General features: G+C 40.1%; 2 protein-coding genes across 7 annotated transcripts; one reads left to right on the top strand and one right to left on the bottom strand.

Moving 5' to 3' along the window:
* Window positions 1–30: 30 nt before the first annotated feature.
* On the bottom strand, window positions 31–27,837 carry slc1a6 (solute carrier family 1 member 6). 5 transcript variants are annotated; one of them, XR_004764820.1, is made up of 11 exons: window positions 27,502–27,837; window positions 14,104–14,364; window positions 13,433–13,570; window positions 12,551–12,758; window positions 12,354–12,396; window positions 11,760–12,073; window positions 10,759–10,992; window positions 10,236–10,430; window positions 9,803–9,937; window positions 7,966–9,104; window positions 31–57 (listed from the first exon to the last, which is right to left on the bottom strand). XR_004764820.1 is itself a non-coding variant. In XM_035413651.1 (10 exons), the coding sequence occupies exons 1-10, from the start codon at window positions 27,578–27,580 to the stop codon at window positions 8,906–8,908; spliced, it is 1,806 nt and encodes a 601-aa protein (XP_035269542.1). In that variant the 5' UTR covers window positions 27,581–27,837; the 3' UTR covers window positions 4,033–8,905. The 5 variants fall into 5 exon arrangements, 4 of the variants coding, with proteins under 4 accessions (XP_035269542.1, XP_035269545.1, XP_035269544.1 ...); XM_035413651.1 differs by lacking the exon at window positions 31–57 and having other exon boundaries at window positions 4,033–9,104; XM_035413654.1 differs by lacking the exons at window positions 31–57; window positions 27,502–27,837 and adding an exon at window positions 20,206–20,613 and having other exon boundaries at window positions 4,033–9,104.
* On the top strand, window positions 620–3,827 carry admp (anti-dorsalizing morphogenic protein). 2 transcript variants are annotated; one of them, XM_035413657.1, is made up of 6 exons: window positions 620–922; window positions 1,453–1,697; window positions 1,999–2,135; window positions 2,259–2,381; window positions 2,554–2,749; window positions 2,984–3,827. In XM_035413657.1, exons 2-6 carry the CDS (start codon window positions 1,550–1,552, stop codon window positions 3,400–3,402), a joined length of 1,023 nt encoding a protein of 340 aa, XP_035269548.1. In that variant the 5' UTR covers window positions 620–922; window positions 1,453–1,549; the 3' UTR covers window positions 3,403–3,827. The 2 variants fall into 2 exon arrangements, with proteins under 2 accessions (XP_035269548.1, XP_035269547.1); XM_035413656.1 differs by lacking the exon at window positions 620–922 and having other exon boundaries at window positions 941–1,697.
* Window positions 27,838–27,998: the final 161 nt, after the last annotated feature.

Genomic DNA, 27,998 nt, shown 5'->3' on the forward strand with positions numbered 1-27,998 from the left:
TTCTTCTAGATGATGATGATAATAATAATAATAATAATAATAATAGTAATAATAATACTAATAATAATAATAATAAATTCAACTGATACTTACCATTGCAGGGAAATCTTAGAGGACTACATTGCAAAACCAAGCAAATAGCCAATACTTAAGACAATTACGCGCATCGTGCAGTAAATATGTGTATAGCAGCAGTTTTGCCGTATGACAGCACTCACCGAATGTGTACAGTAAGCATTGAACAAACAATCAACCGTGATAAATGCGTGATATTGTTGCGTGGAAAGGTGGGAGACAGGGAAACCTCGGTTTCCGATCCCCTCCAGTACACAGTAGTACTGCTCTGCACATTAGCATTCCATCACGTCCCTGTAGACGAATTAAAATCAGTTAGTGAACTTCACTGTAAAGGACGGAGACAGATGCATATTCGTCGAATGTGCAAGCCAGGTGAAATGACTGCACTTTTTGAGACGCGTTCAAAAAGTTTGATGACATCGTGCATTATTATGTCATGTTTCTGGTGTGTTATGTGACCTAAGACCTGTGTCGATGCAATCAATATTTGCATAAATTAGGAAACCCAACCCATGTTGCAGTTAAACCCTTACATCGAGAATGCTGGTATAGTTATAAAGAACGTAAACACTGTCGTATTTGATATAGAAAACAGTTCAGAACGTTTCTAAGTAGGCCTACTGAACAAGATTCTCACAGCATGGCATCATGTAAAGCTGTGTTTGACCAGGTGACCGTGTAACTGGCGGTTAGTATTAACACATTATGTTGTATGCCTATATCCCTAAAATGCTGCAGAGCATTTCCCTTGTATGTTTATCAACGTAATTGGCGTTCCTGTAAGACATTAGCTCCCTGTTTGTCGAAATTAATTGATCCATTTAGAGGAAGTTAGCCTCCCAGGGTGAGTAAACTTCCTTGTCCTCAACAAAGGTTTTTCACATTGTCTGATGATATAATTGAACTAGCCTTTTATCCCGAAAGATTAAATAGACTCACCACCCTGTTATGTTCATGTGCTTTTATAATAAGTCATGGTTGGGATATTAAACCTTAAACAAAGGTATGAAATTCTCTGTGATGTCCACCTCTGCATGACTGCATATTGACAGAACAATTTGAGTCACCTACAATCAGGTTCACACCTTGTTAACACCGCCATTAGATTGTCTTTACAGACACTGATTGTTGATTTGCATTTGCGTCTTAATGGAATCTTTTATTGCTGTTGTCCGAAGGCTTAGACACCCAGGACAACGCTTTGCCATTTGATATAAAGCTGCGTGCACCAAGAGTATTTCCACTCACCGAAGTCTCAGCCTTAGATACAGTACCTCACTGGGATCTGTTCCAAGAGTAGCCGAAAAGCTAGTTTTCGAATATGTTGACTACCGTCTTGATAATTGCTGCTATGGCGAGCACTGTCATCACTAGGCCATCGCAGAACCACTTGGAAAACACCTTTACTGTTGAGAACGAATCAGAAGAAGTGCGTTCGGAAGCTCTGAAAAGGCTTTTGGAAGTTTTTGGAATGGAAGATCCACCTCACTTGCGTGGTCTCCAAAAGCAACCACCACAGTACATGCTTGACTTGTACAACACGGTGGCGGATATTGATGGCGTTACAAAGGACCCGGACTTGCTGGAGGGAAACACGGTTCGAAGTTTCTTTGATAAACGTAAGATAACCACTTCCTTTACCTGCTAGATTGTCTGAAGGATGCACTTCATTTGTTCGTTGGTTTACATGTATCCATTAATTTTACGAAGAATGTTACGTTTTATTACTTTCATTCGAAACAACAAATCCTTCTTTCTGTGCGTACAGTCTAAGGGTGCATTTGTAGAACTGTAATTTTCAGTTGCGTTTCCGATTGCATAATGGACGAGGTTATTTGTGTGTGGTGCAATACGGCTTTTCTTGGTACGTAAATTCAGACCACTTCTTGACTTTGCACACTCTTCCCCTCTTCCTTACAGTTCACAGCGAACAAATCCAGTTCATGTTCAACCTGTCGAATGTTGCCAAAACGGAGAAGGTTTTGACTGCAGAACTCCATCTGTTTAAACTGAGACCTCTGGCTTCGTTGGCATTCAACAGACATCACTTTTGCCAGGTACTTCAGGCTTTTGAAGTTAAGATGATTTGTGTTTTGTAGCATCCTGGTTGAGCTGAATTTGGATGCTATAAGCAATAACTCTACAAGAAATATTAACTGAGAGTCTGTCTCTGTCTACAGATTAGTGTTTACCAGCTCCTTGAAAACAAACAAGGGAACACATCTCAGGGCAGGAAGCTACTGGCTTCAAGACTGCTTCCTGTTCATTCCAGTGGCTGGGAGGTTTTCTCCATCACACAGGCAGTAAGTCCACTTAAATTCATTACCAATGGCCATTTGAATTTTCACAATGCTTTCGTAATCTCTCACATACATTTAAGTGCACGCCTCACATGCATCCCTCCCCTCTTCACATGCACTAGTTACTTAGAGGCTGTACATATGGGCTTGTACTAAACGGTTATTGTATCTGAAGGTGCGCTCCTGGATGGCAGACGAGGGCAGCAACCTGGGGCTGCTGGTGACGGTGAGGACGCTGGGAGGAAGCCAGATGGATACCAAGCTGGTTCGGTTTGCCTCCGGTCGCCACCACCACCAGAGCAAGCAGCCCATGCTGGTCCTCTTCACAGATGACGGGAGGCGAGCTGCCTCACTTAAGAGCACTCTGACAGGTAACAGGACTACCAAACTCCCCCCATAACCGCGGGACACGATGATAACGCTGAACATGGTCTTACAGTCACTGGTTTTTGATGTGAACTACCAACACAAACTGAAGATGAAATGAGCATGAAACATGTTATGCGAGACTATTTTGTGCATTTTAAACAATATCATATATATGAAGTTATGCTGTATTGTACCTCAGTTTCTCAGTGATCCTTAATCGTGTCTTTCACCCTTAGATGTGGGTGACACCCCAGCCCCCCCCAGCTTGCCGCTGGCTCCGAAGCCTGCAGCCGGACACCGTAGCGCACGCTCCCTGGACTACGACGAGGATCAGCAGATGCCCTGCCAGCGCCTCCCCCTCTATGTGGACTTTGAGGAGATCGGCTGGTCTGGCTGGATCGTGTCGCCGCGCGGTTACAATGCGTACCACTGCAAGGGCTCCTGCCCCTTCCCGCTGGGGCAGAACATGCGGCCGACCAACCACGCCACCGTGCAGTCCATCATCAACGCGCTCAAGCTCACCAAGGGCATCGAGACGCCCTGCTGCGTTCCTGACAAGCTCTTTTCCATCAACCTGCTCTACTTCGACGACGACGAAAACGTGGTGCTCAAGCAGTATGACGACATGGTAGCAGGAAGCTGTGGCTGCCATTAAGGACTCCCCCTACTGGTCACCTTTTGCTTTTGCATGCAACAGGTTGTGCAGCTCATGCGTGTGCTGTACACAGAGGAAAGCAATTTAGGGAAGGTCCAAATGCACAGGCACATTTAATGAAAACAAGTGATACTACTACTGTCCTTATTGGTCCAGAAAACAGTACGGTAGTCTCAGTCTCAGCATTCAGGTGTCTGCAATAGACACAAGTAGAGGTAGTCTGTGTGGCCTTTGGGATTCACATTGAGTGAAAATGCACCAGGCACAGCATGTGGTGACCAGCCCATTTGAGACCTCTGAGTGACGTGCATGTATTTGCATTCCCTGTGCCATTGTATGATATGTAAATAGCTATATATATTAATATAAGATCAGGAATTTATCTTGGAAAAGCTGTACATGTGTAAATGTGTAAAAACTTTATGGCTGAAAATTTTTTAGAAGTTTTTTAGAAATTAAAAAAAAAAATTGAATCAAATGTGGATTCTGAGGGATTGTCCTGACAATGCACCATTGAATAATCTGTAGTTTACAATTTAACCAGTAATAGCACTCATCAGACATAGCAAGATCACCTTTCTTATACAAACATCCACTGTGTAATATGTAATATATAACAGACACAAATAATTCATATTCCTGAGCCATTTATTGGTTAAAACATTTTCCCATAATTTTTCAAAATATTGGCACTGAAAACTGTCCATAGTAGAATGTGGAACACAACACTCATTCTACCCCACTTCACATACACATCAGAACAAAATTAAATCCCATTTAACAAAAAAGAGTTGAAATAAGAATGATTTGGCCCTTAAAAACAATTTATATATGGCCTCCAACACCCACTCTCCCCATCCTCTCTTGCGCATTGTACTCTGTGGCCATTCACAAATAATTACTGTATGTACAATATAAACCCCAATTCACAAACATAACCACTAAATGAAAACATACATTAAAGGAAAGATTTGAAGAATCATACATTCTTATCCACCATCTGTTTGGAATCTAACCCAACAGTGTTTTTAATCTTTTTTTTTTTTTTGTACTGTCCCTGTCTTGACATAGATGCATACATTCACATTCACCAGGTGGTGTAAGAACAAATTTGTAATATAAGATAAAAGCATTAAGAATCTTACCAAAACAATCAGAAAACTGCAAAAATATTAATCACAATAAAAGGAACATCCAGTTCAATAGCAAGAGGCTGATAAAATCTACCAGAAAAGCATTTAGCCATAATAACAACTTCAAAACAAACAGTAAATATGTGAGTTTTCTCCATATGTGCTCATTCAATTTTTTTTGTCTTATGCACAGAATCACTAAGTGCAGAGCTTGCTGAAGATCTGCATGAACTTACAACTGGTAGACAAGAGAAGATACTTCTCACAGTTAAAATAACAGTAAAAAGGAATTTCAAAGGAGAAACTGTACTTTGGGAAACTGGACTTGGAATCAACTGGTCCTCAAAGCTAAGAGGCAAGGTGTGTGCGTGTGTGTCTGTGTTTGTGTATGTGTGTGTGTGTGTGTGTGCATGTGTCTGTGTTTGTGTTTGTGTGTGTGTGTGTGTGTCACAGAGTGGCAAAGCACAACTGTGCAACAGAACACATCAGAAGACTACAGTCCAAGTGTGTACTTTGAGCAGAAGCGCTTCCTAAGGATAACTATGATCAATCCTGCACACAAAATGTATGGCAAACATTTTAAAGGTAAGAAAAATGTATACAATTATGCTTTGTGCCAAACCATACCACACTTAGTACACAAACACCAAATTAAAGGCAGCACTACCTTTAGTTTGCTTTTAATTTCTTAAGTGTCAGAAAATAAGCACTACATGCCTTCCAGTATATAAAACAAGCCAGGTCATAATTAGTCAATCCATGCAACTGACATCAAAATTACAAACTGCATTAGAAATCATGTCTGCTCTTTACCCTTTTAATATAACAAAGGGTAAATACATTTTACACACTAAACTGAACATTCATAGATGCAGACTATTAGTGTAACAACTCGTCATTGAAAAATAATAATAATAATAATAATAATGAAAATACCAGATTTTTTTCACATTGTAGAACTCCAAACTACATTCTATGACAAAGGAATTTAAAGAACCAAGGAATGTAGAGAACCCTCTCCAGTTTGAGCACAAGCAAAAAAAAAAAACTGCAGCTTCTGAAAAACAAATTATTTAGTCAAATAAAGAATAAAGGTTTAACAAATAAATATCTAAAACACTCAAAATTCAGAGATACTGATGTTATAACATATTGTGGTATTTGCTAACACACGTAACACATTGTAATACTAAATCAAAGTATGCTCATGTAAATGACTGGATAATATGGGCTGTTGAGTGACTTGGTCCGTAAATGCACTCAATCCAAGCAGAGACTGAGCCCCTGTAGCCTCAACAATGTTATGCCATAAGCTCAACCTTAACTGGAAATTGGCATCAGCAGGACACAGCTGGCCTCGTCCCATCAAGATATGGTGGGCTTAAGATGGCTAAAGCTTCCTTCTGGTGATGCAGTGTAAGCACCCAGTAGTAACTCGCCTGGTGTGTACAAGTTACAGGCTCATCTGTAGTATGTAAGTGTGTAATATAGTTACTACAAATACTGTTACTAGTACTCCTAAATACTAGATCACAGGTGAATGTACTGGAGATGTGCAAGAATTCAGTAGCATAGTGGTGGTGGATTTATGAATGGTAAAACTTGCAATTCAAAAATGGGGAAAACTGGGAAAAAACTGTATGTTAAGGTTATAAGAACGCATGCAAATCCAAGATGTGCCAAGATGAATAGCCCTAGGCTTACTTTTAGAAAGACACTAGTTTGGATTGTAGGCAGTTATTATGAAAGCCAATAATAATATGTTATTTTGTTAATACACACTGTATATTGCCAGCATTGTTCCAGTAACATATAAAACATGAACTGATTATATAGGTCAGGGTGGAAAATTAGGCTGTAGTAGAATAGATTGTACCCAATATCATTCCCTGATTTTTCAGCAAATAGGTTTTATAGCCTGTAATCAGAAGCAGGATGCTGATTTCATATGAAGCCACCTGTAAGTTGACTGGTACTAATTACACACAATTGAATCCTGATTCATAGAGTAGAACAGCTATTCAGCTATTTTATCTCTATATTGAGTTGTTTTATTCAGCAGTTTTATCTCTATATTGAGCTGCTTTATTCAGCAGTTTTATCTCTATATTGAGCTGTTGTATTCAGCTGTCAGTAATAATGTGTAATATACTATGTTTAGCAGTATCAGAACATGATTTATCACCTTTTTATTTGCCATTTTTACTAGTGAATCATACATTTTGAATAACACTAAAACAAAAGAAAGATTCTGAATTCATTAGGACAGCAACTGTAAAACTCTAGAAAAGGATGTGTCTTGATGAAAAACATTTGATCTTTTCTGTCATTCACAAAGTTTATTAATACTTCTAATTTGACTGCAACATTTTATTTGCATAAAACCCACATAATGCCTGTAATATGAATAAAAGCTTGTGCACAAGGAGCACGTACCACACACGGTGGAAAAATGTTTGGTGTATTATAGTGGACTATTAAGCCATACTCAAACTCATTTTGTTAGTCTCTTCTGGCATGAACTGACATCAGGTTGCATGTTGTGAAAATCTGTAGTTTGTGCAAAATAAATAATATCAACCAAGAAGACACTGCTGCACACATTTGTTCAACACATTTGTTAGATGTTATTCTTCATTACCGGAATCCTGTAGTATAGTTCATTCAGTTGAGGTGAAATTACCTGAACTGCACCAACCTCACAGGGCAACTGCAGACAAATCAGTGGAAGTTTAACCTCAAAATTACAGCCTGAGACCACAGACCAGTATTAAAGCCTGTTCAGCTGTTTCCTTATTTCACAGACTACAAGTAGCTGGTCCAGTTCTCAAGCAGCTCTGTGGTCTAAAGGTTTAAACCTAAGGGGCTGGTTTCACAAACATGGATTAAGACTAACCCCTAGACTAAAAACCTTTGTCAATGGAGATCTTCATTGAATTTTGCTTTTAGTCTAGGGCTAGGCTTAATCCCTGTCTGGGAAACTGGTGCAAGGTGATAAGGTTTGAAGCTAAAATGTGTGGCAATTTCTCTATCATGACTGGTCAACCCTTACCACTGAAATTTCACAGCCAGTTATGTTACATGTTCACCTAGGGTGATCAGATCAAGTAGCAGATTTCAGTTAATTTCAGGCTATGAAACCTTGCTGCTGAAAACAAAGGGACCTCCACATAAATGATTAATTATACAGCAACTCTATATTTCACAGTGGAGGTTGTCAAAATACAGTCAGATATGATGCACTGCTTTGTACCTGCTTTGTTTCTGTTAATTTGTGATGCGATCAATATGCATATACAAGCAAATGCTGAAAATATTCTTAACTGCTAGATTCCATTTTACTGCAAATTACTGTGAAGTATGATAAAACATATAATACACTATATTTTGCCAGATATGCTCAAAATGGTCTAATAATTTCAAATGGTACATAATAATAATAATAATAATAATAATAATAATGAATCTGTCGATACACAATAAAGTACGTCAATATTTGGAAATAAATGGTTAAAGGAGGTCTTACTTTGGACGTGTGTTTGAGGATTTCAGACAGTAATACTGTGAAAATGCTGGAGGTAGATTCACAATAAGGAAACAACTAGCATAATTTACCCTGTTTTCCAAACACTGGCTTGAGAGTGTAAAGATGGATGCTTTTTGGTAAGATGAAATGAGACAAATTGAACTTAGCAAGTGCAATCACTGCTAATATGCCACAAAACACCGGGGTTACCACACCGATATAAAAGAACGGTTTATAACCAATGAGTTAAGGCCAAAAATCTCTACAGAAAATGACAGTACGCTCTTACATTGCCTGTATATATGATACTTTTTCTCTATAAACCAATCCTGCATGCTTGAGACAAAAAAGCTGGTTACTTTACTTAGGTACGAGCATTCTGCCATGCATTTATGAAAATTATATTTCTTTTCAAAAGGCGAGTGGGTTGTGGTAGCAGTATTGAAACAAACATGCAAATCTATGGTGGGAAAATTTGATTTAATAATTTAATTATAAAATAAATCTAAAATAAGTGTAGGCATTGGCCCGGTAGTTTGTGGCCTTGGTCTGAAAAACTAAATTTAAATAATAATATTTGGTAGATTCAATCTAGCGAAAGCAACCCGTTTAAGAATCACATGCTTTAACTTTTGAATCGCCTATCTTCAAAAAGATCAACTTGGACCAACAGTTTAGTGCTTCAAAGTCCAGTCTGGCCAATCAAAACAATCACAATTCTCTAGGTTTACTGTTGTGTTTCTTGGTTTGGAATAAAGATCCTCGCCCGTGCATTCTGAGTTGCTTGGCTGCTGGGTGTGGCTGGTTATTGGCGGCAGTGGCGGTGGCAATCAGGGCAGGCCCCTCACATCTTGGTCTCACTGTTTCTGTGCTTCAGTGTGTCGTTGTCCTGGCAGATGAGCTGGTAAGGCTTCTCGCTCTCCTCGATGACCGAGTTGCCGATCTCCGCGTCCTGGTTCTGCAGTTCCTGGCGGGAGAGGTGCTCCACGATTCCCGCACCCAGCGAGTCGCCCAGCACATTTGTGGTGGTCCTCAGACGGTCCCTGCACCCAACACACAGATACATCCCAGAGCCGGGCCTTGATAAACAGCCACCACGGCAAACATCCCAGCATGCACCACATTCCTCTGAGTCTGCGTTGTGTTTTTTATTAACAGGACCTTCTTCAGTAGGCCTCTGCAACAGATCAGGCTGTGCAATGAACATACCCCAGACTTTGTCAAAAACTGATGTTAGACAAAAACATACAAGCCCTTACAAGGAAACAGAGTAGAAGGGAAACGTCTCAATATTGGTGCCTTTAGATAAGGTAATAAAATCAAAGGCATGAAAAGTATGACACATAGTGTTATAGCAGGTTGTTTTTTACCTGATATATGAAATAATTTTCATCGGCTGTAGATATGAAATCACTAATAAATATAGTCTCAGTATTACACGAGGGTGCCCACACAGTGTAATGAAAATGTATCAAGTTCGAACAATGATTTGGGCCCTGCTTTTACACCATCGATGAGGACACTTTACACTGTTAAATTTCTGCAGTAGATACTTGGCTGTATAAAAGGATGGTATGTGAACTAATCTGGACCCAGGATGAGGGATAATCTGGCGAGCAAGTAAATCATGTAAAATTTATACATCTAATTCACTGCCATTTAGGGCATTCATCTGTAGCCTTTCAAAGGGGATACTATGCTGTAGCTGCATGCTTTAACCGTGACATTTAAGGAGACTTACAGGAACCAGTCCACAGCAATGATCAGTGTTATGTCCTCCGTGGGCAGTCCCACTGATGTCAATACAATCACCATGGTTACCAGACCAGCCTGAGGGATGCCTGCTGCTCCGATGCTGGCAGCTGTTGCTGTGATACTGAAGAGGGAATCAAGTAAGGGAAATAAAATAAATATAAATTAAAATGAATGCAGTTTGCAACTGCTATGTTCAAACACAAGTACAGTTAAAGTTAGTCTGTTTCACTGAGAAGAGTGAAATTAACAAAATGTATTTGTATTCAAGTCCCATTTTGATGACAAAACAGACAGCTGCTTCCTTTGAAGTTGGTCTGCCTTCATTAATATGAGAGTTAAAGCAGCAGTTACTTTGGTCCACATAAATAGTTTATAGTCAACGGTAACCAGAATCTGCCTTGCTTGCTCTTAATTCTTACCTGATGGTGAGGATCTGGCCAAAGTTGAGGTCCATATCGTTGACCTGGGCGATGAAGATGGCGGCCACAGCCTCATAGAGGGCAGTGCCATCCATGTTGATGGTGGCGCCCACGGGTAAGACGAATCGTGTCACCCTCTTGTCCACACCATTGTTCTCTTCCAGGCATCGAAAGGTAATGGGAAGAGTGGCTGAGCTGGAGGATAAGCGTGGTAGATTCAGGTAACTGGCACACAAATCACCCTTGACACCCAGGTAACTGACACACAAAATCAAATGACTGTTACAGCAGGTTTGATGTTTAACACTAAACCTAGTTTGTTCCACTTAAAAACACAACACATACAGAGACAATATTGAGACTGTAATATAGCACTGGAAACTACTTTTATGAACCAGAAGCTACAGTCATTAAGAAGCACAGAAGTGTGAAAGGAACACAGGAGCTGGCCATCTGGTTAGCCTACAAAATCCATGATGCTGCACACAATGAGACATGTAGACACCTGTGGAGCCACGCCCACCTGGAAGAGGTCCCCAAGGCTGTGATGAGGGCCTGAAGCAGCCCCCCGATGAACGTGAAGGGGTTCTTCCTCGTCATGACGAAGTAGAGGAGCGGCAGGACGAAGAGGCCGTGGATGAGCAGGCCCACGATCACGGTGACCGTGTACATTCCCAGCTGCCCGCCCACCTGTGCCAGGTCCTTCATCTCCACAATCTTCCCCGCGATTAGAAAGAGGATTCCCACAGGCGCGTACCTGAGGGGAAGCAACAGGGCAACCGCTCTCTGATGAAAAACTGAAATTAACTGAATGGCAGCAGCTGTGGACTTTGCAATCAGTGCAGAGTGTGAGAGTCTTTGCTGACTACAAGACTAGTCCAAGGCAGGTCGATACATATAGTATTGTCTCTTAAAACTGTAAAAACTTTATATTATTATACTTTAGCTATGCTATTTGTCCACATGAGGAGCTAGAATGGAAAATTATAACAGCAACAGTTGTGACCAGTAAAAGCTATGAGGGGGAAACACATTCCGCATTGACAGTCATTCCATTACATTACAGGCATTCCCATACGGAAAAGCTATATATTTAAATATATGGTGGGAAATTAAAAATCTATTTAAATATATTGTGCAATACATAACTTAAATACATACATACATGTATTTAAATATTTTTTTAAATATATGCATTACATGTAAGCACATAAATGTGTTAAATATATATGTAAATATATGTGTAAGAAATTGATTAAAAATATAAGCAATATATTAAAATACTGTGATAGATTGGCGACCTGTCCAGGGTGTATTCCCGCCTCTTGTCCAATGCACACTGGGATAGGCTCCAGCATCCCCCGCGACCCTGACCAGGTTAAGCGGGTATAGATGCTGGATGGATGGATATATTAAAATACATCTAATTCCCGTATATTTCCATATATCATTTTTCCTTGTGAATCGTGGCAGGAAAATCAGGAAAAAGCCATGTTAAACGAGGACCTCGCGACTGGCACCGACCAGATAATGATGGCCACCAGGCGCATGATGGCCTCGTTGAGGCAGTCGAAGAATTCCCGCAGCGCCTGGCCCTGCTGCTTCATCGTGCCAATCACCAGGCCGAAGCACATGGAGAAGACCACCAGGCCCAGGGCGTTGACCCCGCCGGAGGAGCCCGACACGGGCACCGTCTCCTCCAGCGTCTCCTCAGTCGTCTGCAGCACGCTGCTCACGTTGGCGGGGAGGATCGACTCGGTGCCGTTCATGGCCTCCGTCAGGTTGAGGGCGATCGTCACGTTCTTCTTGTAGATCCTTTTGGAGTACACCGTTTTGTACTGCATGCATATATCAAGGTCAGTGGTCAGGTTTTCTCTGGTAAATTGTAATTGTAATCTTTTTTTTTGTATGGACACTGACTTGCATTTTAAAGCAGACAATAGATGATATCATTTATATGCCAATCAATATTCTTCCTGGATTTTTCCTAGGATGATGTGACATTAGTAGAAATGGGTTTGGAGACCCAAACACTGGGTACAGTATTTGTGCAATGGTTGTGTTACATCATACCCCTGAATATGTAAATCTAATCTTAGGTCACTAAATGTATCTTACCTGTTTAAAACACGCTTCCACTAAATTAGGAGGGAACATGTTTCTGCAAGACAAAATAATGGACAATAAACCAACAATAATGCATTTCATTAAAAAGCACTCATGAGTGATGTATGCTTATGCATGCTTGTATGCTTGCATGTTCATCTGATCTCAAAATTAAATGGAGTGGCACAACAGTGGGAGGCAATGCATACCTAATGAGGTCCAAGAAAGCATCCATCGCTTGTACTGGCTCAATGTTGCCACTAGAGGGCACTGGACTATCCCTGTTGCCTTTCCCTGGCCGGATGATTATCACCATGACTATGCCGATGAAGACAGCGATGAAGGTGGTCACCATGTAATAAATGACGGCCCGAATCCCCATCTTGCCAGAGGCTTTGCTGTCCAGAGATGAGATACCTGCAAAACAAGTGGGAGAATCTCTGGAATCACTGAAAAATATTTGTGATCTCCACCTCACTAGCGAATTTCACACAAAATTATTTATAGGGGTGATACAAATAGATGGATACAGCCAAAGTATAAAAATAATACTAAACAATATCGTAGCAAGGTGAAGAATTAATGGTAACAAATACTATTATAACGTGAAATATGTCAAATTCATAACTCATATTATTCGGACTAGGTCATCAAGCCCAATCTGATACCTGTAACCACACTGGGGAATAAAGACCAAGCTGTTACTGGTAACCATACTAGGCTATAAAGACTAAGCTGTTACTGGTAACCTTACTAGGCTATAAACACTAAGCTGTGGCTGGTAACCTTACTAGGCTATAAAGACCAAGCTCTTACTGGTAACCATACTAGGCTATAAACACCAAGTTGTAACCTGTAACCATACTAGGTTATAAAGACCAAGTTGTAACCTGTAACCATACTAGGCTATAAACACCAAGCTGTTGCCTGTAATCAGACTGAGTCATAAGAACCGAGCTGTGCAAGTAATGTTCGCTCACTGGTCTGGGAATGCTTTTTAGCCAGGTCTGGCACAATTTGCTCATATAAATCAGCTGAATGCACTTTCCTGTACCTGTAACCAAACAGGGCTGTAATGATCAAGCTGTTACCTGTAACCAGGCTGGAAACTATAAGGGGCAGCACCAGCATCTGCAGCATCCTCATCAGGAGCTCCCCGGGGAAGGAAAAGTACTTTATCTCCCTGAGGGACATCTCACGTGGCCGGACGGCAAATCCCAGAATGACCCCTGAGCAAATAATCAATCAGAGTAAGAGCAAATGAACCAACAGTGACAGCAAAGGTCAAGAATTCCAGAACACGCCCGAGAAACAATAATGTACTGTATCTGTGTTGGAAGGGTATTAACTGAGTCACAGATGTTATGAGCCTGCCAAAGGAACTCGTTCAGTAATTTCACGTAACCCGTTCTCTCTACTGCTGGTTCTTCAAAACAAACAGAGCTGTGTGTGAGTGTGTGTACGTGTGTGTCTGCATGTGCGTGTAGTGTATATATGTACATGTGCGTGAGTACGTGTACATGTGCATGCGTCTGTGTGTGTGCGTCTGTGTGCATGCATGTGTGCATGTGTGTGCATGTGTGCATGTGTGTGTGCGTGCGGATGTGTGTGTGCGAGTGTGTGCATGCATGTGTGCATGTGTGCGCATGTGTGCTTGTGTGTGTGTGCGGATGTGTGTGTGCGAGTGGGGCGTGCATGCTTGTTTTTTAAAGCCTTCTCAAGAATGACAGCCGCTTGGCCAAAGTCCTCGCAGGCTACTTGCCCAGTGCGACGGAGGCCACGGTGAAGAGCACGAAGGCGTTCCGGCGCAGGAAGTTCCTGGCGCTCTGGCGCGTGATGCAGCTCATCCTCTTCTGTGTGCTGGACGCGCGCTTCTGCATAGCCTTACGGAGCTGCCGGAGACCTCGCTCGGGAAGGTGGGGCTTCTCAGAATCCTCGTTCAGGAACAGGCTGTTGGCATTCGGGGGCTTCTCATTCATAATCAGCTCCAGAACCTGGTCTAGGAGGCAGGACTCGTGGGAAACTGGAGGAGAAAGCACATCGGGTGGAATTTAGAGGACGCGATGTGCACACAACTGTAACAGTTAACAACAATAAAAGGAAGGAGAGTCTTGAGTAAAACCTGCCACAAAGTACAAGCAGGACCTTCGGGATAGTGTTTTAAATAGATTCAAAACCTTGGTTGAACCGCTTAACAGTCTGTCACAATGGGAAAGCCCACAGGCTCTGGAAAATGCAACCAAACTATTTATGACACCTGGGCCCCAACCTTCAGAACACTTACTCTACAGATGGATTAAAGCCATAGCAAATGTTCTGCATAAACCATTTGCAAAAACATTCACTTCCCCCTCATCACACTAAACAGTCACACACTGCACACATTGTGTATGAGTCCAGGACTCTTTCTCCTCTCTGCTCTGCTTCATATCCCCATGATATTTGCAATGTGCTTTTCTTGTATATTATATTGGTCACTTGTATACATCGCTACCCTTGCTTATCCATTCAGTATCTGAATGTCCTTCTGTCTGTCCCAGTCTGTCTGCAGTCCTTCTGTAATCATGAGATGGGGAAGGGGTTGGGCGTAATGGAGGAAGGTAGGAATTTACATGACAGGGAACTGGGCTGTAGTGGAGGTTTGTGGATTATAATGAAAGATTATTATCTTTTTCCTTTCTCATTTATTTATTTTGTTGTATTATTGTTGCTGTTTTTCCTCATTCATTTCTCTTCTTTGTTATGTCACAAACTAAAATAAACTAAATGAATCATGATTTTAAAAAGTTGCCTCATTGGAGGGTGGGGAGTTGCAAAAAATTCAAAAGCAAAATTTCCATACAACCCCACACACCATTCCATCAACCTGCTGAACAAGCTTTCTCTGCATGTATGGAAATCATCACACGATACTACCCTCTCCTGTCAGCTGTTTCTGGTGTCCACCCCCTCCCATTTCCACCATCTCCCTCCCCCTATCTGATTGTACATCAGGGGTCTGCAACCCTGGTCCTGTAGAGCAGGAAGCACTGCTGGTTTTTGTTTCCGCCTTAAAATCAGCACCCAATTCAGAACCCAAGCTAACTGTAACCAACTGCTATAATTGATTAATTAAGTAAAGAGTAACAATGGAAACCAGCAGTGCCTGTGGTTCCCCAGGACCAGGGCTACAGGCCTCTGTTGTATGTGTACAGACCTAAATCTTACAGCCATGTACAATTCTGGCTGCCCAGGAGCAAAGGAAAAGGTTCAGCATTTCTCAAATACTCTAACACAGTGGTAACCAACTCTGTTCCTGGAGATCTACCGTCCAGTAAATTTTCACTCCAATCCTAAAAAAAGCACATATCATTCAACAGCAAATCTCACTGAGCTGCTAATTAGTATAATCAGGTGTGCTAAATTATAGTTGAAATAAAAACCTACAGGAAGCTAGATCTCCAGGAGCAGTGTTGGTTACCATTGTACTAACACATGTATTTTGGATGGATATCAATCACCTTTATCGCAGGTGATCCAGTGCATATATTATTTTTGTCGCAAAAGGGTGAGATTGGGGGGGAATGTGAAATGGAAAATGCTAATATTAGTAACAAGAAGCATATCCCTCATGGTGACTGAACATCATTCTTGTAATTGGAGAATAAGCTGGAGAGTTTTGGAATCATTCTTTCTACAAAACATTAGCTGCCAATGTTGTACACAAGACCACAAGTTTCCTTTTGAAGTCCGGCACAACTGGGATTTAATCATGATGCATCCCATATGTGTTTCTGATGACAAGTTCTGGCACAATGTTGATGGCACTCAAAGATGATGACCGACTCTTCTCAGAGAAACACAGAGGCTGGCCAATGAACTTAAAATAGCTGTTGATGATAGACTATTGCTGAAATAGGCTTAGTCCCACACAATAGATAACTTTTATGGTAGTATAAACCATTTATAGTATGTCAATAGTTCACCCTACCATTCTTCAGCCAGAACACACCAATAAATGCAGCAGCCAGACTAGCGGTTAGCTCAACTAGTTCTTTACCTATCTGCCCAGTTAATCTAGTAGCAGTTAGCCTGACATTCAGGCTATCTAACACTATGCACGAACTATAGTTGGCTGACTGCACAAACATTTTATATTTCTTAGCTACCTACTACCACTTTCAGTGCTGAAAATAACTATCAGAGTTTGTCTATTATTCAGTTTCTTTGTTGATTTGACAAATTAATTTACATTTGCGCTATTACAGGTATGAACACCAGTGCATTACCAGAAATAAGTGAAGTGTTGGTTGCTGTTAGATAAAACTGTCATTCACCACATAACTATCCTCAAAAAATGGCTGAATTTAAAGTGTGTGAAAGTATTTCATTGTGCTATTGCCCCTAATTGAGGCCTTAAAAAATATTTAACAGCTGTGATTTTCAAACTCTGACCTGGGGACCTACTATGTTTGCTGATTTTTGTCGCAGCCAATATCTTGATCAATTAATATTGTTGAAAACATTGTTTAGGTTCAAAGATAATTTTGTACTTTCACTTTTGCTAACACAATGCAGGTTTGGCTCGTTGCCATTTGCTCTGTCAATGAATTCTTCATTTTTGAGAAATAGCTTTGTTTCAGTGATCAGTTGACCGTCAACACTTAGGACCCCAATTATTTCACCAGTCTTAATTAAAGACAGAAGCAACTGCTTTCTGAAGAAATCAATTGTCATCATACAGCACACTGTATAAAATTATAAGACGCGTTGATCTGAGTAAAAGTCCAGGGAAGTGAATGTGGAATATTTATTCTTCTTACATAGCCAAGAAGGGTGCAAATCATCCTTGAAGAAGGCAAATCATCCTTCAGTAGACATTAAGCATCAAATGAAAAACAAAAAACCGCTCAGTACTATTCAGTACTATTCAATTGTGGTAGGAAAGAACACCAGCATACAAAATGGGCCCCAAGGGTCGAGTTTGAAAACCCCTGCTCTACACAATCCTCAAGAGGATATGATATTTGGTACTTTGATATTTTGTGCAATTGTTGGAGAATGGCTGCATATATTTTATGATTGTATAGTACATTATACATTGTTGTCTTTACATTTCACATCATTTTACAAGCTGTGGCACTCTGTAGTGGATTGTGACTTCATAGTAATGAGGAGAGTTGTGGCAGTTTGTGGTAATTACAGAAAGGCAGTTAAACACAGGGGCCTAATTACAGCCAACCTTCTGTCCTCAGAGGAACTATTAAGGCAACAAATGGTAGCTGCTCCCAACCACACATTTCTCACTGACTCCCACCAGGAGGTTCATGAGCCTTAAAGTGACCCACATAAACAGAAATGATACACACGTCCAACACTGCGTACTTTGGCGACCTTCAAAAACCTCAACCGATTACAGAATTCATCTGTGCTTCAGTCTGGGCCTGGCTAAATGGAGGTTCCCAACTGTACAATCCTGCAGGTAGGTGGTGTGCCCAGTATGCTGCCATTGGCAATTCCCCTTCAGACGTCCAGGAGAGCCATATTAAAGCTGCATGAGGAACTGGCTGGAGACTGGCAGAGTTCTGGCTCCCAGGAGTGTCAAAAGCCCCTCCCCCAGATGAAGAGGACTGTTTGTAAACAGCTGTCCACTGCTCACAAAACAGACACCTGTCACAGACGCATGTGGGGAATTTATCGGGACAGGTGAATACAATACAATACAATCTACTGTGGCCATTTTCAAAATGCTGTGTATCCATTAAAAAATTGAAAATCTGCTGTAGTTAGATTTCTGCTGACATGTTGGGTAACTTCGGCTCTAAATCAAGCTTAACTGCTTCTGCAAAGAGATGCATTGTGAATCAATTCAAGGTTTAATCCATCATTACTGTCAACATATGTACAGGAGCAAGCGAAAAGCCATATACCTCGCCACTAGCCAATTAAACCTTAAAACCTCTCTCTCTCTCTCTCTCTCTCTCTCTCTCTGTCTCTCTCTGCAGCGTGTTTCCTCTACATAGGCATGACCTTAATTTGTTCAGAGGGATGGTATTTCACATCTAACCGGAAAGAAAGCCCAGAGCTACTTCAAACGCCCCTGTTAAAAAGACTCCCGCTGAACACTGGAAAACAGAATGTAATTTTCATTTTGCACTGATTAGAGGCTGAGTGTTCGCCAAAGTATTAACAGGCAAGGAAAGACAAACACAGTTTTGAAAAACACAAGACATAATGGTCCTTATAACTTACATATGCACATTGTAACACCTGTAGGGCAGCTTGCATTCCGTTAGCGCCATACCGGGTTCTTTCCCTTAAACACCATGAACTACCTCTGATCTCAAAAAAAGTAAATGGTCTCTGTCTACCATCAGCCAAACCATTTAGCATCACTACACCACAATTATCTAAAGCGGTATCCTTGAATACAGTAAAACCATGCTGTGTGGCATTGATTAGTCATACATAACTGCCGTAAATTATAGGTGTAAAATGCAAAGCAAGTAAATCCTGTAAAACCGTAAGATGCGTCAGACAGAAGCTTAGCACTAACTCTCACTAACGCGTGTACAAGCCCCCACAGCCTTGCACGCAGTGCTGTTTGATTGGATGGAAAGCCACTCTCTTCTGAAACAATGGCTTACTCACCACTCATGATTTAGGTCTTGTGCACAGTCCAAAGCAGAATACACAGTCTGACGCCGTCTACCTTTTTCGACAGCTCAGGGTCCAAGTGAGTGGACGCACCTCTGTGCTGAACTCATACTCACAGACATGAAAAGGACTGTCATCTCCTCTGACCTGACCTTCAGATGCCTTGGGGTTCAACCTGCAGAGCACATGCTGGGGGGCAGAGCACTACAAAGTCACCAGCCAGTCAGTCTGTACACCCTCCCACCCCCACCCCGAGTGTGCCCCCCACCCTGGCCCACTGCCCACTGTCCACACCCCAGCATTCACCTGGCTCTGAGCAGACACTACAGCAAAACACACAACTGGATATAAAACAGCACACATTATATTCTACAGCCACCACCACAGATTACAGTTAAGACGTAACTTTACTAAAAGCATGTTTGGCAACCAATCAACAATTCTGTCAGCTGGCCAAAGCCATTGAGATGTACTGTATACTCACAAACCAAACAATTACACTTTTCTATTGGCAAGCTGCACACAGACGGTTCATCACTTTTGAATCACTAAAAGTAGGAAAATTGAACAATTTAATCACATCATGAAGGTAGCCAATCCTGTACAGTAAGCTTTGTTTCCCTGCGGGGTTTATGCAATGTAGCACCTGAAACAAGTGTCACCGTATGTACGTTCTGCGACGATATACAAAAATGATACTTCTAATTGTGCTGTGTTGATGTCTAAACTTTCGACTTGTAGCCTATATCCAGATTTGTGCTCTTGCAAAAACTATGTTAATTTATAAATTAATTTAGATAAGCGACAAAGGCCATGGAAAACACCCTGTAGCAGAAAATAAATGGCCCCATCCCACAGAACAAGCCAGCGTGCTGACAGTCACGGACAAACGTAACAGTCGCAGCTGATCGAGCCGCAGGTGAATTACCACAAAAAGACGAAAGGAAAGACGTTCTCCAAAGACGTTCTACGAAGCATGCTTCCACTGACCTCTCAAAAGTGTAATGAATAAACATCGTAGAAAATGTTACATTTTTGCATTCTTTAAGTTGATATGGGAAAAAATTACGTTACTCAACATCCATTCCAAAAGTTAACACCTGTGACCACATACAACATCATACACATACTATTAATCGCAGGACACTTGTTGCTTATATTCGAGGAGAAAGAAATATTAAACCATTAGCTAATCTGATTTAAAAAAAAAAATAGTTTCCATACCTACTGTAAAGATATTTCCAAACAGCGGCACTTTTCTTTATTTCTCCTTGCTTCCTGAGTTGTCAGATAGAACACTTTCCCATACACTGTGTAGGCTACGGATGCGGCAGCACAGATAGACTGCATGCAAATATAACTCCAAATGGGAGATGTATTGTGTCTTCTTTGGCTAGTTTCCGTTTTCTAAGTGGTTGTGTGCACTTCAGCTCGCAAGCTAAATTGTCAAGATAGTAGGGTGTGCGTGGGAGGGAGAGGTTAAGGATTCTTCAGGCGCGAAGAAACAGAAACCACCTGCTGCCCATCCGTACCCGAATCAGCGAAGCAGTTCCTACTAGCTTCATTTCGACACCCCGTTTTTGCCGTTAATAGTGTTGATTACATACATAATGAAACTCAAATTTTTAAATTGCCCGAAGTGACATCCATTATACTTCAACATATTATTTCCTGAGCCATTATAGTCCTTACAGCCCATTTGTAAAACGTTCTTATGGTGTCAGTGTTACTCGCTGATGAAAGTGTTTTAGTACAGTATTAGGTCATTTCAATAAGCAAATGTTTTTAACGGATGAATATTAACTGCAGTAAAGGGTGCTCTTTCAAAGCAATTGTGCGACGGGTTGTAGAAGAAGAAATACGCACAGTCACATTATTTTGAGACTATGGAAAATTTTGTAAGATTAACAATAAATTATATAAATGTATATTTTTCCAAAAAATATATTGGTATGCTTAGGTAAATATGGGCTGCATGGGTATAGCTGGTTGAAAGGATACAGACATTGCCATGACAACCTACCTCCGTGAACCAGATGAAGGTCTTACTATATGGAACTCAGGGGATACATATATTAGAGACCTTCAACCCATTTCTACCCACATATCCACCTACGAGTTTGGCTTTATCACTCTGTGTTTACGAGCTACAACGCATTATGGTTGTGCCAGAACTTTTGTAAAGGCTTGTAGGAATTAGACGTTCAGCTGTCTTGGGTGCATGCAACGCCATTTACACTATACTTTACATAATAATTTAGCTGGGAAATTAACTGACAAATAAGATTCTGTAATAGTTAGAGGGAAGGCAAGGAAAATAATTCCTAATATAAAATATGTCAGAATTCCTATAAAGCATGCCACACAACCCATGTACTGTATTTAAATGGCACCATTGTGTCAAAATACAGAATTGTGTTCTCTAATGGCCATTCCACACATTGACTGTGATAATACATGCACACAGTAACATATCTTGTGTTGACAGATAACATTTTGTCCAACTCTGGAATGTGGGACCAAACGTTATCTGTTAAAAATTGAATTAACACTGTTCGAGATTTTAAACTGGACATTTTACTGTGTAGCTTAATCTAGTCAATCAATACTTCTGCGGTATATACTGGTCTACAGGGATACAAGTTCAAAATGTTTACTTAGTAAATACAGTAGTTTTAGTACGAAAATATACTAAGTACGGACAGTAATTTTATTTATATGTTTTTTTTTCAAATAATGTACATTGTACCCTCACAAAAGATTTAATGGCATACCGTAAGATTCTGTGTCTCTAAAATCAGGAATATTTTGTGCAAAAATTCACTCCAGCTCATATGTGCTTTGCTAATAAACTGCTGGGAGGCTATACACATTGTAGCAATGTTTTGGATTCAGTCCTGTTTTCTACCATGAGAATTTGATCATAGTCAACATGCCCCCAGTTAACAATACAAATAAAAACAAAATGGAGCAAATGTCCAGATTTATAGAATTTAGACATTTGGAGTTCAAAAAATATTTTGGCAATGTTTAAGCATTCTTCCTGGAAATCAGAGTTGTTTATTCAGTAAGTGCACAGCTATTGTTCTTATTATACACCATAAAAAGCCTGTAAAAAGAACAGTAAATTACTGGTCGTACAGTTGCCAGAAACTGTGCTTTTTCTTTTTCTTTTTTCTATGGTCTTCAATAGTTCAGGTCTGTTCTTACAACAGTTGATTTGGTATTTTATGGTAATTTCCCAGTCAATATATATTATCTTTATCTACGCACACATGACATCACTCTAAATATTACTCTGTCCTTTGTATTATTTTATCTAATGACAACTACATTACTGAAATTGAATATATTTTAAAATGCATTTTAAATATGTATATTCATAGTTCACTTCTACAGTATAGCACAGAACAGTACCAATATCATTCAAATATACCCTTTTTAATGATTATATTGTATTGTGTGTGTGTGTGTGTTAACAAATCCTAATAACAAGTTGCTGAAATTGAACTGATACAACCTTATTGATCTATTATGATGGATCTAAAGTGATTGGATTATGATTGAACTACAGTGATGTATTTATGAGTGCAAGAATGTATACAGGGGCCCAATCAGACACACAGACAATAAAATCAAAATGAAAATTAAAAAAATGGAGAGGGGGACATAGATTGCAACACAAACTGTTTAAGTGTAGATGGAGATATGGATATTAATGATGAATGGCATTTAAATGGCACATTTCACCCAAATAACATCACGGTGAACGCAGGACCTTGGCTCCACCGGCCACCAGTATGTAGCACCAAGCTGGGTGTTGCATGCACAGTCATGCACAGTAACATGCTTCCACGTTTGCCTGTGCAATAACCACACAATAACACCCAGACTCAGGAATTCTGCCAACATGATCCTTCATGTGGCCTGCGGATGACCGGAGCCAAGGAACTTCTAATGTCAAAATCTTCCAAAGAAAATGCATGATACAATTTAGCATTGGCTTCAGCTAGGAGACTTACAGTACTGAAATACTAGTTGCAAAACAATCCTCACCAATGCAATACATAAATGTAATATCCACAACAATAATAAGTAACAAAGTGAACGTTGCACCTTCTAGGCTGGCCCATTTGGCTCAGTTTAGGTGATACAGTGGTACTGTACAGTATGACAATATATACAGCACAATACATGCAATGCTGTAATCGATTTCACCAAACAATGTGGTATTACTTTGCTAACTGTCATTGCAGTTTGACATACGGAAATTGGTCTCGAATAACATGAAACCTAAATTGCAAAAATATATTTGTTTTTTTTTCAAATTTTTTAAATTTTTTTTTTTTTGTGATTTCAATTTTGGTACTGGACTGGGAAGCAGTTATGAAAACAAATGCTTTTTACTGGCAAGACACAACACCCTATTTGCACAGGGAACAACATGACTGAATTTTGCAGAATTCCTTTTCAGAATTTCCAGTTTAATGTCTGATTAGCTTCTTACAGCAGTTAATGTGATCCAGTTGTATAAGCAATCATATAGCATATCAAGCTCTGATTAAATCCACCTGTGTATGCTTTAAATATTCTTCAAATAACAACACGTTCAGGTGTTCTTAACATGGTCTTCACAAACAAAGCATAAGTCCAATGAAGCAAGGAAAAGCACACTTAATAATAAAACAATAAAAACAATTCATGTAATAATGCTTGATGGCTAAAATTTTCAAGTAAACAAGACAATGCTGATTTAAATCTGCAATTGGTTTTAACCTCCAATAGCTCTTTGGTTGTGTTGACTTCCTGACATCTTGATTGGGCATCTCAGTGCTCTCAATATGTTCTAAACACACATACACATGCAGGCACACATGCACACACGCACACACGCACGCACAAACACAAACCCCACAGCATCTCATATAAAATGGACATTTTAATGATGACCTTCCCACTCAAGGCAAGCAGAATCTCTGCTACCAAAGTCCATGTTTCACCCACTTACACCTCAGGAACCCAAGCTGGTATCTCAAATGGAACGGCAGCATACTGCATCACTATGGAAACACAATTACCCTGTTAGAGCGTGGGAGGTGTAAACCATGACCGATCCACATTTAGCTTGTTAATTATGCGCTTGCCTGCAGATACAAGTGCATGTTATACATCTGATATATGTTCAGGGCCAGGGTTTATCTGCATTACATCTTATCTGTGTAATTGAGCAGTAAAAATCCACAGTAATGTCAGTGGAAAACCTCAATGGTCTAAAGCATTTTGGGAAATATTAATGGAAAAAGCACACTTAAACAAGAAAAATGAACAAATTACCTTACTTTTAAAAAACTATGTTAATCTGTCTGTGCTTAAACTTTAAACTATATATCATACAATTGTACTCAATTGCGCATAATTAAAAATGAAAAAGGAAGACATCATCGATGTGGCTTTTAAAAAGGGTAGAGCTCTCCATTTAAAAAAAGACTGACATCTGTCTTAAAAATTCACAAACAGATCATTTGAAATAAGCATTGTTCACACTCTAAGAATGACAGATTTGATGAAATCGCTTCATTCAGAAGTTAAAATGTATCAAGGTAAAAGATATCTTAATAGCATTAAGATGATATCTGTATTTTCGGGTGTGTTGGTAACTGGTATCTATTGGGTTGAATCTACTGAGAGTAGTACCTTCATCCTTTTGTGATAGAACTGTTACTTAGCAACAAGTAATTTTTTTCATGGTTGGAAAAAATATGGCACTGCATGACTACATGCCAACATAAGGTTTCATAGTATATAGTGAGCGCTATGTTGAGACAGACATTCTTTCTTGATTTAGCTCTGTATTGCATAATTTTAGAAACATAATAATAACATCACTTTTTATACATAACCTCCCATTCCAGGGTGTCATGTTTGGGAGAAATGCCTTCGCATGTGTTTCACAGGTGTTCTGATTAGTCAGGTGTGTTCAATTACTTCTTTACCACAACTATAAGAGAGCTTTCAGTATCTAGTCTTGATTCTAGATTTTTGATTGCCTTTGGAGTCTATTATTGGCATTTGTCAGCATAAGGACCAGAGTTGTGCCAATGAACGTCAAGGAAGCTATTATGAGGCTGATAAATATGAAAAGAAAAACTGTCAGACACATAGGCTAAACCATAGGCTAACCTAAATCAACTATTTGGAACATCATTAAGAAGAAAGAAAAAGGCACTGGTAATCACAGAAATCACAAAGAGGCTGGTAGGCTAAGGAAGAACTCAACAATTAATGATTTAAGAATTCCACCACAATGAAGAAAAAACCCTAAGCACCTGTCCGACAGATCAGAAACACTCTTCAGAAGGCAGGTGGGGATGTGTCAGTGACAGCTGTCCACTGAAGACTTCACAAACAGAACTGCAGATGCTACACTACAAGATGTAAAACACTAGTTAACCACAAAAAATAGGATGGCAGATTACAGTAGGCTAAAAAGAATCTGAAAGAAATTTGAAAAAGGACCTGTGGACAGATGAGACCAAGATTCACTTGCATCAGAGTGGTGGCAAGAGCAAAGTGTGGAGACCAAAAGGAACTGGCCAAGATCCAAAGCATCTCCCTCATTTGTGAAACATGGTGGTAAGGGTGTTATGGCTTAGAAATGTATGGCTGCCTCAGGTACTGGCTCACTTGTCTTCAGTGACGATGTAACTGTTGATAGCAGCACCAGCATGAATTCTGAACTGTACAGAGGCATCTTATCTTGTCAGGTTCAAGCAAATTACCCCAGCACTTCATCCTATGGCAAGACATTGATCCCAACCATACTGCCAAAGCAATAAACGATTTTTTTGAAACCAAAAACTTTAAATTTCTTGACTGTCATTCACCTGATCTGAATCAGATCAAACATGTGGTTCGTGTGCTGAAGAGAAAACTTAAGGCAACTAGTCCTTGAAATAAGCAGGAGCTGACAATGGTTGCAGTATTGGTCAGGCAGAGCATTATCAAAGAAGATACTCCACACCTGGTTATGTCGATGGGTCACAGACTTCAATCACTGCATGCAAAGGATATGTGACAAAGCACTAAAATGACTACGTTCATTTAGATTACATTAACATGTCCCAAACATTATGGTGCCCTGACATAGGGGTGCTATGTATAAAAAGTGTTGTAATTTCTGCATTGCACAACCAAAGAGTATTAAATACCCTTAAATAAAAACTGCAAATATATACTTTAACCACAAGTGAATTGTTTGATTACAAATCTAAAATTGTAGAGTACACAGCGAAAATCAGGAAAAAAAATATTTTTTGGACAATATTTGTCCAAAATATTTTGGAGCTCACTGTTTGTGTGTGTGTGTGTGTGTGTGTGTGTGTGTGTGTGTGTGTGTGTGTGTGTGTGTGTGTGCACACATGCTTTGGCTCTTGTGTTATTATGTAAGACTGGACCACCTTTGATACCACTGTCCTCAATGTTTACGCAAGTGGAATGGAGCGTGCTTCCCTCTCATTCTGATCCTTGGTGTTATGGTGAGTAAAATCTGAGTCTTGAGTCGACAGATACAGTATTTGGTTTTGGTGCTTCATTGAATCCTAATGCGTTTTGCCCTATCCACACTATCAAGGTAAAAAAAAAAAAAAAACTATTCAGTATAAAATGACCAAATATGATTTTTTAAAATAAATCACATAACATGTAATGTATGTTAACTCATGTTAAGTTTTTGCTTTGATACACTGGCATTAATCCCAATGTAGAGTAAGTTAAATTGTTCTTTAAAGTGAAATTGAAACATATTGGGAGCCCAATTGTAACAGTCACCAGAGATCATTGCTCTACTCTGTATACAGATCTTAAGATATTAATAAAATAAGTCTTATTTTAAATGGAGGCCATCAAAGCTGCTGTATTACCCAATGTTTATGGTAGTGTGAGGCAGAGAACCTCACAAGGCTACACCTGGGCTGGACCCTAAATAGGCCTCGCAGTTACTCGCTAGCGAGACACTGGCATTGATTCAGGCTGGTTTTGATGGAGAACATTTTGGCCACGCGAGTTGGCTCTCTCTGGGGTGCACCAGGTGCAGTTCCCCAGCGGCCATCGCACCTTGAGTTAAAAGGGGAGTGTTTGTTTTTAGACCCCTGGCCAGCATTAAGGGATGAAAGTGCAGAAACACCCCATATCGAAATCCCCGAGAGCACAATGAAAGGTCAACTAATGGATTCTCTGCTTTGAAATGTCAGCTGATTACTTTCAAGCTGGCAACATGAAGAAATTAAAAAATAAATAAAACTGAAGCAAAGCAAATACATTTTGAGAACAAATAGAAAAATAGGCACTTCCAATATTCAATAAACAAATGAAGGGAAATGTTTGATTTACGTGGCAACATATGCTATGCCCTCTATTTTTGATCATTACAATGTTATTTTTTTTTGGTTGTCTTTAAATAGTATGACTCAGTTTGTTGGATTTAAAAACAAATATTTTTAAGCCTACAAAGACTAGAATTTCTTACCAGGAATACAGTATGTGTAGTGCCACTCCTTGTAGTCTTTGCTATCTTGCTTCCTGGCAAAGCAGTAGTAGACTCTCATCACAAACCGAGGATCTTTTCCAAATAAAGGAACAGAACAGTTGGACGATGCATTCAGACTTAGTCATCGTCACACAACTTAATTAGCAGATTAGGATCTGTGAATAACACCTGCTCTCGGCAGAAAGCATTCCAGCCTTCCTTAATTTCACAAGGAAAGCTGAGAAAATGATGCTCCTGTCTATATATAAACCTTCTCCAGTATACGATACACACCAGGGAGATTTTGCTTTAAAACCATGAATGTCTCAAGCGCAAGTTAACTCTTTACTACCTGCTCATAGTGAGTGTCAGCGTTCCTGTGACTGCAGGCCCAGGCCCAGACAAGCAGTCACTGCTACAGTACCTATGAGCAATAGTACTCTATGGATAAATGAGGTAAATACACGATCCACAACCTCTGTTCTACCAGAAACGGG

This window comes from Anguilla anguilla, chromosome 4 (assembly GCF_013347855.1).
Source record: "Anguilla anguilla isolate fAngAng1 chromosome 4, fAngAng1.pri, whole genome shotgun sequence".
Classification (NCBI taxonomy): Eukaryota; Metazoa; Chordata; class Actinopteri; order Anguilliformes; family Anguillidae; genus Anguilla; species Anguilla anguilla.